The sequence below is a fragment of the Cyanistes caeruleus genome, chromosome 1 (assembly GCF_971803275.1).
Source record: "Cyanistes caeruleus chromosome 1, bCyaCae1.hap1.1, whole genome shotgun sequence".
Classification (NCBI taxonomy): domain Eukaryota; kingdom Metazoa; phylum Chordata; class Aves; order Passeriformes; family Paridae; genus Cyanistes; species Cyanistes caeruleus.
The window spans coordinates 119,187,743-119,200,315 of NC_141701.1; the positions used below are offsets into that span (position 1 = coordinate 119,187,743).

At 45.1% G+C, this 12,573-nt stretch overlaps 1 protein-coding gene across 1 annotated transcript; it reads left to right on the forward strand.

The window, feature by feature from the left end:
• Positions 1–7,275: 7,275 nt before the first annotated feature.
• Positions 7,276–10,182, forward strand: HOXA11 (homeobox A11). The gene is made up of 2 exons (XM_023919904.2): positions 7,276–7,850; positions 9,267–10,182. The coding sequence occupies exons 1-2, from the start codon at positions 7,316–7,318 to the stop codon at positions 9,497–9,499; spliced, it is 768 nt and encodes a 255-aa protein (XP_023775672.2). The 5' UTR covers positions 7,276–7,315; the 3' UTR covers positions 9,500–10,182.
• Positions 10,183–12,573: the final 2,391 nt, after the last annotated feature.

Here is a 12,573-nt window from a genome sequence, read left to right on the forward strand (position 1 = left end):
AACACTTGATGGAAAAATAAAACCGAAAGAGAAAGAACGAGTACCCCCACGCTTCGCCTGGTCCCATTCTGGATGTTTTACCCAAATTCCCCCGGGCTCTGCAATGTGGATCTGTCACGCTTATGTACCCCGATTTCTGGAAGGAGTGATATTAGTATCAACATTTGTTGAAAAGTCTGGAAAAGGAAGCAAGCGGGGCAGTGAGCAGGCTTCCACCCGGGCATAGGCAAGAGCAGCCATATTAGGCTTAGAGAAAGAGCTGTTTTTTATGGGTATCTTTACTTTACATATGAGAGAAGAGACAAGAAACGATCCTTACGAACTGGCTGAGCTGTACATTGGCATATGATTGCATCCTAAATTGCAGCACGTACTTCAGGCTCGTGTTATACAAATAGCTTCCTGTAAATGTTACAAAAGTACAGGTACCTTAATTATAATACGATTCTGAGAGTCCATCAAAATATGAAGTTGGAGCTTTGAAGTCATTGATTTGACAGTGCCGGTATAGCGATACTTCCTGTACCCGCCCCCTAAAGCAAGCATTGATGAAGAAATGTCTTTAGTTCGGTGGGTTTCATGATATGTGAATAAGGTTCTCCTATAAAGTTAGCAGTGGTACAGTAAAATCTGATGTGTTTCTTGGCGAGTTGGGAAAAATAATTAAATAAAAAATTGAAATACCTTTATAAATCATTGTTAAAATTTAATGTGCATTAGAGAGAACCTTATATCCTATAAAATTCAATTTAGCTTAGAATCCCAGTCAATTACCTTGACGTGAATTTCTGTGGCACAGTTTGGATCTCGGCATCTCAGAAACAGTCTAGCTACGACAGGCTGGTCTCGGCATTGAGGCATTCCACTTTCTGCAGCTTTCTGGGCTTAATCTGGAGGGCACATTATATATATCTCATAACTCTTGTGTGTCGTTTATATCCTGAATTAGTAGGCAGAAAATGCTCTTTTGCCAGAGGCAATGCGATAGAATTATTTTTCCTCTCACTGAATATATTTCCTGGATTAACAAATCTAAGGTCAAGTTCAAGGCATCGATTCTAGCAATACTTTTAAATGTAAGTCGACATGGGAATGTTTTGGTGAACTTTTTTCTTTTTTTCTTTTTTTCTTTTTTTCTTTTTTTTTTTTTATTTTTTAATACATGGAGTGGCACTCTCGGTTGCGGGTGAACTTTGCATGGGAACATCGCCTGGGATATGGCCGTTCGCAGGGATAACTGTCCATTACTAGCACCTCACTTTCAAGGGATCACTGGGAATGTTCCCTTAAACCGCTCTGCTTAATTCTTCATAAAATACATTGACACGAAAGGGGGCTGCTACCTGCTTACTACAAACAGTGCTAACGACACGGTGCTTTGTGGGTCTGGGTGGGAGGCGCTGGAAAGTGCCTGCTTTTCTGTACCGGAGGATTATAAGCAAGGGAATTTGCTTTCGCACCAGTTTGGAGCCCACCGCTGGCTCTGGACACCCCTCTCCTGCAGACTAAGTTTTCTAGAAGTCTCTTGCACCTGTATCTGGATAGACGGGGTGGGAAATGAGTGATTGTGTGTATGTTTTCCTGTGCCGGGAAAGCCTCCGAGAGGGTTTAAGGGGAGAAAAAGAGACATTTATAGAAGCATTGTCAGTCAATCAGTTTCTGATACACTAGTTGGTCAGAGAAAACCTCTTATTGCGCCTGTCTTATTGCCAAACCCGCTAGCATTGCCTTTCACAACCAGGCTCCGAGCAGTAAACATAAACATTTTAGAGGGGTTCAGCGCCCCGGGACCCTGGAGCTCGGGGCTGGGGAACCGGGGGGTGAGGAGACACGACATTGTGAGAGACTCCCCGCGACTTGGGAAGGCGCCGGGAGGCTGTCAGAACAACAAATCGTTTGTCTGCTAGTGAGCGAGAGAATAGCTGGCGAAACATGAAGTTTTCTATCTATCTATCTATCTATCTATCTATCTATCTATCTATCTATCTATCTAGTTTTCTATCTAGCTTCCTCTCCTGAAAAAAAAACCCGCAATATTTCAGTTACTTGCAGCTATCAGTCAGAGAGCCCTCAGATGTTCATCAGCTCGAAGGGATGCAAAATATCATGACTGGTCGCCAACAACGGGTATATCTCTGTAGGTCCGTAGCGTTTAATCCTAAAATTCGAACGAGACAGAAGGCTTGGTAGGAAAAAAAACCCGAACACCCTTTTCATCTCATCAACTTAAAAAGACACAGAGCGTGATGGAGGAAAGGAAAGGATTTTACTAATTGGTATTAAAAATTAATCTAAAGTATTCTAGTCCAGATGTGTGCAGCCTTTTCAGGTGTTCAAGACTCCGAAATAATGTAATGTGGGGGGAAAAAAAGGTAAAAAAAAAATAAAAATAGTTGGAATTACATTGAATTCTGTTTACATCTGCTCCTTCTCTTTACGTGTATTCTGCAGTTTCCTAGTAAAATCACAACCACACCGCCTCACGTTTTGGAAAATAAATAGCCTGTCCCATGTAACAGCACAGGGCTTCCATCTCACCTATATATTCACATGTACAAATATATATAGAAATTCACCTATTATTTAGATTATTTAGCTAGCTGTTGTAGCACTTCATTCTGTAACAGTCTTACGGAACCAGATTTAGTTAAAAAAAAAAAAAAAAAAAAAAAAAAGAAAAAAAAGAAAAAGAAAGTATACATATAGCTTCTTTCCGTAACAGGCAAAACTGCAAACCGAAAATAAACGTCTTTTAAGAACTTCTGAGCCCAAGATATTTAAAATCCAAATAATCGGCAGGTTTCTCTGGCGCTGCATTCCCGGCAAATTTTGCGACGAATTATCGCCTTATGCCCCTATTTGCATTGGTGAAGGTGGGAAGACGGTGCGCTTTTCGTTGGCAGCAACATTTCGAATTTCCTAATGCTATGCTTTTCTAATAAGCCTTTGCAGACTGTAATCAACCCTGAGTTTTACAAAACACTGTCCTAATTCCTTAGATACTTTCTTTTGCTCGAGTCGTAATGCCCCTCACCCTCCTTGTGTGAGAGAAGCAGCAGAGATTGAAGCCAGCGATCCTGTAATATTTTAATTAGCTCTTCTTGACGCAAATTCCTTCTAGCACACGTTCCTCCTGTTAATTAGAGGCACCCACCCTACTGGCAAGGTAAATGGTCGGCTTCAAATATTTTTCAAGCAAAGCCCGGTACAAAAAGACAACACTTTAGATACAATAGAACTTGACCTTTTGGAGAAGCAGTAGTGAGTTAAACAGTTCCCTTTGCACGCCATCTGTATATGTAAAAGCTAGACTATCGAGGCGTCCTAGCTCTGTTTATATTCCTCCAAAGAAGAGATGTAGCTTTTTTTCCCCTCCCTTTGTTTAGCTTAGCTATGGGTAGCAGTCTCCCCACCTCTTGGCCACGCTTCTCCTTTGCAAAACCGTCCTGCAGCAGAGGTTCCAAATTCAGAGCGGTTTTACCCTCTCTAATCCGGTCGAAATACATGGGAAGGCGTAACGAATGCATTTTGCTTCTCCAAACGAAATGCCTGCCTTTGTTTATGTTGTTCTCAGTGAGGTTAGCGAGGGGAAGGCTCGGTTTTCCCCCTTCCTCAACGCGGAAGTCCCAATTACTGTATTAAAAGAGCAATTCAACATTAGACCAAATAATCAACATTGATAATTGTGCTGAACACAGCAACTTAACAGCAGGCTCCCTGCAATTACCCACACATTCCGGGACTTTTAGCGTACATTATCTCTTGTTTCACTTAACAGCAAATAAAGCAGAGAACAGCCTGTGCCTTGGGTGTCTGCTCGCTCCCAGTCGAGCTGTGCCCCCCTCGCCTTTCCCCCATCTCCCTTCCCGTTTGTCGGGGCACCCGGAGGCGTTTCGGGGTCCCCAGCGTTACAAACCCGCTTGAAGAGAAACAGGCTGCTTGGTCTGGAGAGGTGGGGGAGAGAGCTCGGGCGATTCCAAAGCAGGCATCGGGGCTGCACGTGTGCATGCTGTGCAAGCACGTATGTGCCCAGCCACACGCACAGCCACGCACACACGCTCCTATTTCCAGTCGCCTTCTCGCCCTTCTTGCCTTAAATTCCCTTTGTTTCCCAGAGGCAGCCCCGACCTCTGGCACGGCGGAGCCTCTCACGGCGCCGCAGCCTCGGCTGCAGAGAGGAGCGGCAAAGAGCCCCGTACAAACCTGTGCCAGCTCTGCTCCCCATTTCTAGCCCCGAGGTTTGAAATTTATTGAAACGCAAGAGGGAGGCTGCAGCGAGTCCGAGGAGGTGGCGTCCCGCGATTAAGTGTTGGGCAGCTCTGTCATGTCTGCTCTGACACAAGCTGAAGTTGACTGCCAAAGTGCTATAAAACCGCAGGTCAGTCTAGAACTGTTTTCGGTTCCCCTAGACGCGCCGTGTTCAATTATAGCCTTAAAAGCCCTAATACAAGTGCAAGAATTTGTTTGCCATCACATAGAGGCGGGGCGAGGCTCGGCAATGGTGGCGCCTTTGTTATCTCAAAGTCACTGAAATCTTTATACATTCCTTTTTGTTCGAAGGGAGGAGTGTCTGCGTGTGTGCAGGGTGTGGGGAGAGGTTTTCATCGACGGAATTGAGCGGTGCGGGTAATACAGGGAAAATAGCCAATGTTCGGACACCAAAAGAGGGCTTCCGACCCCCCGGTCCACTCCACCCACCACCCCACCGCGACCACCCCCGGCAAAAAAACTAGGGGGAAAGTGAATGCGTGCAAAATTACAGCGTTAAGAAAAAAGCCAACCAGAGCTCTTGCATACCCCTCCCCACCTCAAGTTTAAAAAAAAAAAAAAAAAAAAAAAAAAAAAGGGAGAGAGAGAGAGAGAGAGAGAGAGAGAGAGAGAGAGAGGGAAAGCCCCCAAACCTTTTTACAATCCCTAAACGACATTGCAGTCTTCTGCTAGCGGTTTTGACGACGTGCAATCTCTTTCCATCCACTTTCTAGCAAATATGTCAAGCTGGAAGATTAATTCATTAATTTCAAGTTCAGCTCACAGACGAGCAGTAAGCATAAGAAGTTCTTGCAGCAAACCAAAATAAAGGGTTCATTACAGGGATACGTCCAGAGCATTTGATTTGTGAACGGTAACCCTTGTAAAATAAGAAAAAGGCATATAAACATTAATGCTAATAAATTAGTTTACTCCACTACAAAGTAATTACTTGATAATATTGAATTTACAGTTTGGATTCAAACGCAATAGTTAACTATAATGTAGGGGAAATACATAATGAGAATATTTTCTCTCTGCAGAACATGATTAGATTTGTTATTGAGTCGGTTACGATAAGCTAAGCAATAAATAAACAAATCGATGTTGACATTTAAATACCGAGGATCTCCAGAATTTACTAGAGAACTTTCTCCGGATATATAAATACTTCCACTGCACTGCAGAGGAAGAAGGGGGGGAAATCCAAATATTATTTCCCTAACATTTTCGTTTCCCTTCCACTAGCCTCCCAAGTCCACGGGGGCATGGATCTTGAACCACGTCTGATTTCCTAAGAGTACCGACTTCACAATAGCCTTTTGCCATTCTGTTTTTCTATTTTGATGAAATCCAGCCGGAACTCAAATATTTCTTTTCTGAAATCGAGCATCAGAATAGCAGAAAAATACTTTTTCCGAGAGCTTAGGGATGTCCGTGCCTCAAAAGGTGCTGTATTCTTTGGCGTATTTCTCTGTTTTCTTTGGCTCTGCTCATTCGGTAGGGTGTGCATTTTTATTGGCAAAAAAAGTACTTTTTAGTCTCTCCCCTGCACAATCCGCTTTCTATATCATCCCTTTCATGCAACAATAGTAAAAGTTTAACCAGGTTTTTAAAATAGGTCTCCCTGAGTCTCAGCCTTCAGCGACGACACAGAGCTAAAAGGAAAGTGTCTCGGTACGGCGAGTTTGCTCCTACGGGTTAGCAGTATGTCAAATAATTTTAACCAGGCTTCTGGCAATTAAATTCGGAGTATTTGTCAAGCTGGGGTAGCCCGATATCCACCGGTTTTCCAAGTATTTAGCTGCTGACTTGAGGCGGAGAGATCAGCAAAGAGTCTTTAGCTCCGTGGTCTGCACTTTAAAGGGTTTGCTGGCTTTCTGGCGTTGCGAATGAGGCAAGGGACGATTTGGAGGGGGTGAAACCTGCATCTTGGGGACCCGACATTGTTAACTACCTCTAGTAAAGCTTGGCTGAAGCCGCGCGGGGTATTTGAGGTTAATATGTAAGTAAGGGAAGGAAGACACTAAGCGCTTCGGAAGTGAACATGAATGCAAGCATGTAATCTATTCACCATGAAAATCAGTAAAGGCTTGACCCTGGCACATTCTTCCTAGTAAGGTTTCCAGAAAAACCCTGAAGAGTGAGGTCTTTTTTCTTTTTTGTTTTAAGAGGGAGGACGGAAAGCCCAAATCGAACCCCCCACCAAAAAAAAAAAGAAAGATAAGAGGAAAAAAAGGGGGGAAAGGGGAAAAAGGGTGAAAAGGGGAAAAGGGGAAAAAAGGGGAAAAAAAGGAAAAAAAAAAAAGAGAAAAAAGGGGGGAAAAAAGGGAAAGAAAAGGGGGGGGGAAAAGGAAAAAAAGGGGGGAAAGGGGGAAAAAAGGAAAAAAAGAAGAAATAGAAAGACGTTTTCTTCAGGAGCGTTTTCCTCCTCGGAAGCAGCTTTCCACAAGAAAGCGTGCGTGCATCTCTACGGTGCCCTCGTTGTCGGAGCCTGCCAGCGAGCCGCCGAACGCCCCAGCAAGCCCAGAGACAAACAGAAAGCTCTCACCTAACCCTGGGGGGGGGATTGCTAAGCCTCTCTGCTCCAGAGCCAGAGGGTGCCAGGGAGCGGGCGGCTAAGTGGGGGGCAGTGGCAGGGCGGCTGTGTGTGCCCCCAGGGCTCCCCCCGGGCCAAGCTGCTCTCGGCCGGCCCCCGGGCGCTGGGGACGAGCTGTTGCTTTCCCCCGGCGCGGCCACAAAGGGAGCGGGGCCCGGGCCCGCCGCTCGTCAATGTCAACGTCGGGCCACGTGACCGCAGCTGCCGCCGCCGCCGGGAGAGCTCTCCACGTCAGCCTACGTCTCCCCATCTCTTACTTCACGGATCCGCTTCAAAGGGGCAGCTGCGTTACAGAATCATGTTAAGCTCAGCTAATGCGGAGAAGCCGAGGTAGCCCTAATGATGGATTTTGATGAGCGTGTTCCTTGTTCCTCTAACATGTATTTGCCAAGTTGTACTTACTACGTCTCGGGTCCTGATTTTTCCAGCCTCCCTTCTTTTTTGCCCCAAACCCCGTCTTCTCGCCCTATGACATACTCCTACTCCTCCAACCTACCCCAGGTCCAACCTGTGAGAGAAGTTACCTTCAGGGAATATGCCATTGATCCCTCCAGTAAATGGCACCCCAGGAACAATCTGCCCCACTGCTACTCCGCAGAGGAGATCATGCACAGAGACTGCCTGCCTGCCACCAACACTGCTAGCATGGGCGAGATGTTCGGCAAAAACACAGCGAACGTCTACCACCCCAGCACCAACGTCTCCTCCAATTTCTATAGCACGGTGGGCAGGAACGGGGTCCTGCCCCAGGCTTTCGACCAATTTTTCGAGACGGCTTATGGCACGGCGGAAAACCTGGCCTCGGCGGACTACCCGGTAGACAAGAGTGGCGACAAGGCGCCCGCGGCCGCCGGGGCGGCGGCGGCGGCAACTTCAAGTTCGGAGGGCGGCTGCGGCAGGGCGGCGGCGACGGCGGCGGAGAAGGAGAGGAGGAGGCGGCCGGAGAGCAGCAGCAGCCCCGAGTCATCTTCCGGCAACAATGAGGAGAAATCCGGCAGTTCCAGTACGTATAAAGGCAGCGCCGGAGCGCTTTTAGGAAAGGCAGCTTGAAATCTAGCGCACCGCCGCTGTTAAATTTTTATATGCTGTTTTATAAGCATATAAGGTTTATGAAGGGCCTTTAGATTTCCCCCAACAAAACTTTGTTATAAAAGGCGAGATCACGTGTTTAGTGCTGAAATTGGCCGTGAAATACCCACCGGGCAATGGATGCCTAAAATTTTTTTTTTTTTCTTTTTCTTCTCCTTTTTTTTTTCTTTTTTTCTGCTTTTTTTAAAAAATAATAATAATTTAAAAAGGGCTCCGTGGTCAGCTTTTGAAAATATAATAACATTAGTTCTGTGCCTGTAAATTCGGCAAAAAAAGGAGATTCCGACTCCTTTGATATCAATGTAATCCAGTGATTTTATAAAAGCCATGTGTTGCACCAGAAGTCTAGTTAGGAGCTGAATTCAAAGCCTTTGCCGTTTTAACGATTGCGCTAGAATAGCGTTTAACAGATAAAGTAGCCGCCTGAACTGTAGCAATATATTAAAAGAAGCAAATTAACCTAAAGCTGGCCTTTTTGTCTAAAGGAAGCCATTTTACTAAGGCACTGTGGCAATTACGTGTTGCCTTCTGTCCAACAGTTTGTTACTTACAATTGTTATTCAATCTGTCAAAGTCTGATTTTTTTATGTGGGGCTTTTTAAAAGGCAAAGCCAGTATACGGCCGGGGGAAAAAATACCTCGACAATGAACTGTACCAGAAAAGGAAGTTTTTAAAGGCATAGCAGCTACGTTTAATGTAAAGAGCTCCTGAACCTTGAAACCTTTTATATTCTGCTTAATGAACTTTAAAACCGTAATGGCTAATCGAGAGGAGAATACCTCGATGCGGTGGAGAACGTGCTTGAAAATAGCCGGCTAAAGGGAGAAGGAGACGCCTCACCCTTGGGCTCTGGGGCTTTTCCTCTGCTCGGGACGTAGAGACGGGATTAGGCCAGGGAAGGAGGGCGAGGTGCAGGCGGCCGGGGGCTGGGGAGGCAGCCAGGTGATGGCCGCTCCCCGGGCAGCTCGGCGTGCGCGGCGGCGCCCGGCGGAGCAGCCTACAAAGGCTTTCCTCCGGCTCGTGAAATCCGCAAGAACCCCCCGCCACCACTCTTTCCTCCAGCTGCCCTCCCCGCGGAGGAAGCGAGGCCGGATCCCCGCGTCTCGGCGGGGGTTTGGCCCTGCCCGCTGCCCGGGGCCGCGGCGCTGCAGGAGCCGGGCTGTGCCGGCTGGCCCCGAGCCCCGCACCTACCAACGCCGAGCCCAGAGAGGGCAAAACGCGTCTTTTCCATGTTAACGTGCTTTGCCTGAGAGTCCCCCAGCCCCTCCTCAGCCCCCGCCGCCGGCCACCGCCGGCTCTCAAATGTTTCTGCCTTTTTTCGCTCCACAGGTGGACAACGTACGCGTAAAAAGAGATGCCCGTACACCAAATACCAGATTAGAGAGTTAGAAAGGGAATTCTTCTTCAGTGTCTACATAAACAAAGAGAAACGCCTCCAGCTCTCCCGAATGCTCAATCTGACCGACCGTCAAGTCAAAATATGGTTTCAGAACAGAAGAATGAAAGAAAAAAAAATTAACAGGGACCGATTACAATATTACTCAGCTAATCCACTACTTTAAAACTCATAGCGTTTTTCAAGACGAGATTAAATTCAGATTTCGCCCTTGACAAGGTCAAGCCACGGGGTTACGTGGAGGAAGGAGGTGTGTATCTGACGGGACTTGAAGAATCTATGGTTTTACACACATGTAAACCCACTCTGGAACTGCGACGATGATTTTATATATATATATTTACATATCAACTGGAATCGATTTGATTTTGACACACATGGGATCCATTTCTAAACCTGCACGTCACCTCTGAGTGCAAAATCCATACCTCTTACCTTTGCGGGCACTGCGGCTCACCCTGCCAGCGCTTTCGGCAGGCACGGGCGGGGACGGGTCCTTCTCCATCCCCGGACTCGCCCTTCCTCGGCCCTTTCTCGCCCCTGTGCTGCTGTGGAACAGCTGTCTGGAGGTTGCCAGCTCGGGCTCACCCAACCAGGACCACTGCAGAATATAAACTCTGAAAAATAATCTTTTGTTCTTCCTTAGGAAAATATCTGGGTTTAGAGGCAGTGTTCCATTGCCCATGGGTTTGAAATGAGAATTGAAGGACGGACACACACTCACACACTCACACACACACACACAGAATTCAAGAAAGGGGGGATGTCATGTCTACACCTTCCCGGGGCCAACCGCGAGTAGTTGTAATATGGATGTAGTGATGGTTATAGTAGTGTTTCCTTTGGGGGTGTGGGGAGGGATGGGGGCAAGGGAAAAAAGACCTAAATGAAAGAATTAATTATTTACTTTTAAAAATCAGGTATAAATTCGCCATATATCGTAAAGAAACAATCACTAAAAATAAAATTAGAAAAATTTAATTAGCTCTTCTTTTATTTATGACAACAGACTACGCGTTGCCATCTTTTTGGAGACAAATCATATACAAATACTATAAAGAAATCGGCAAAAAAGTGTGAATTTCAGCATTTTTAAAGAAACAACTCCATAAAGGAAACTAACCTTCTGGCTTCTGGCTCACAAACTTTCTTCAGGAAATACCTGTGGAGAACGACAGTTTAGCAAATACCACACAACACTTAATTGAAACTTGGAGTTGTGCAATGCACTAACATTGGATGATTAAAATAACTCGATTGCATGTTCGTTTAAAGGTGACTAGTGAGGAGTTTAAACAGAAGCCAAACAATGTAAATATGGTAATTTTGTTGTTGTCTACTTTAAATGTCATGAGCTCTACTTTGTCGCACAGTCGACGTATGCAAAGAATGGAGAGTTGTTTGGACTTATTTTAAATATCTATAAATATATATATATTTCCCTGCAGGAACCAAAGCGTGAAAAAATTGCAATTTAAAAAAAACAAAAAAAAAACAAAAAAAAAAAGAAAAAAAAAGGAAAATATTTAAAATTCTATATCAGTTTACAAAGGATACCGTGTTCTATCGTTGAGGTAATTTGCTGTCGAGAATATCTGAATGTATATTTCATACAGGAACGGTGTTTTACAAGACTTGTAAATAATAATAAAAAAAAGAACCCATGACCTATTTTGTTTGAATGCCCGGTTTTTTTCCCCTGATTGTTTTTTTTTTTTTTTTGGTGGTGGTTTGTTTTTTTTTTTTTAATTGTTCCTTTGGGGCTAAAGCGTGTGGGATTTCTTTATATGTGCAACAAAGTGGTGATAAGAATGTTTTTGATTAATAAATTTTACCAAATGGATGTAATTTCTTTGTCACAATTCACAAAATGCAATATCTTTATATGACATCACTGTTTTCAATATGTATCATCTATATGTATATACAGTTTTCTTTTAATATGGGAAAGTATTTGGTTGCATGTATACAGTGGAACAGCGCACAAAGAAAATAAAAAAAAAAAAAAATGGAAACTTTATATTTTTACTCTGGTGTTACGTTACTGCATGTTCTTTTATCCGATGTAACTCTGGGACCCGAAATTCCTCACGACCTTGTTCAGTCATTTGGGGCGAATTACTCTTCTTTTGTGAACTTCATCGTTAAATCTTCTACTCTGGAGTTAACAAGTGAACCTAGGCTTGTTTGAGCATAGCTTCAGCGGGTCACAGGAAAAGGAAAATTGAGTGTGTTCATACGTGTTAGGCCTTCTCCTTGTCCTGCCAGCACCAGCAGGGCAAGGTCCTATGCTCGAGGGTTGGATGTGCCATTGCTGTTTGCTCCCTGCCACCACGCGTCCAGGAGAAATGGTCGTCAGTAGCATTTTGGACACATTTTATAAGCTGGCACCAAAGGGAAGGTTCAAGCCAGCTGATGGATGTGGCCAGAATTTGAGAGCCCTAAGAAAATTGTTGTCTTTGGGGAAAAAAATCCGCATGGCAGTGTGGTGGAAATGGACTGTTTGAAATTGTCCTTGATCTCCAAGGCAGGGAGGGGGTGGACTGAGGCGGGCAGCAGGGGGAGGAGAGCTGGAGGGAGAAAGTTGGAGGGGGCAGGGGGGAGGAAACCCCAAACTCCAAACAATAGCTGAGATGGGAATGTGTTTTGAGAAGAGTGTTTGAATCTTTAATGTTGACCCTAATCCTAATCAGGAGAAGAAAGTGGATTCTGTTTTTGCATTGTTTACTGGCTTTGAACTTCTGTATTGCTTGGACATCACCCATAACCTTGAGGTGAAGGACTTACTGACTTTGGGCCTTTGTTGACCACCGCCACCCAGCCAGACAACGTTTACCCAAAGGGAATGTTGAAAAGTGAGGGGGGAAAAGAGGGGACTTTGTTTGTTTGTATGTCTAGTATGCAAGGGGAAATGCCAGTTAAAAGGAGACAGACAGATGGACGGACAGACGGTGAGAGAGGGATAGAGGGACGGATGGAGAGCTGAATGGCAATGAAAGTTAAGCCTGCAAGCTTCCTTTCCTGGTTAAAAATTAACTGGTATTCAGAGCCAATCCCAGAGACAGTAAAAACATGGAGTTTCTGTGGTCGGGGTTTGGATTTCCTAGCCCAATAAAATCACATCCTCTGTGTTGCTGTGACATTGCGGCCATAAAAACTGTCCATGACTTGTCCGCTCGCCTGTACCAAATGCATCACTATAAAGGCAGCAGAGGCTCGCCCAGAGGTTTTTACACCGGG

What these genes read in the sequence shown, in the direction of transcription:
- HOXA11 (XM_023919904.2), top strand. Translation starts at nt 7,316, where the DNA reads ATGACATACTCCTACTCCTCCAACCTACCCCAGGTCCAACCTGTGAGA. An exon ending in GGAGAAATCCGGCAGTTCCA is followed by an intron (nt 7,851 to 9,266) that starts GTACGTATAAAG and finishes TTCGCTCCACAG; the next exon opens with GTGGACAACGTACGCGTAAA.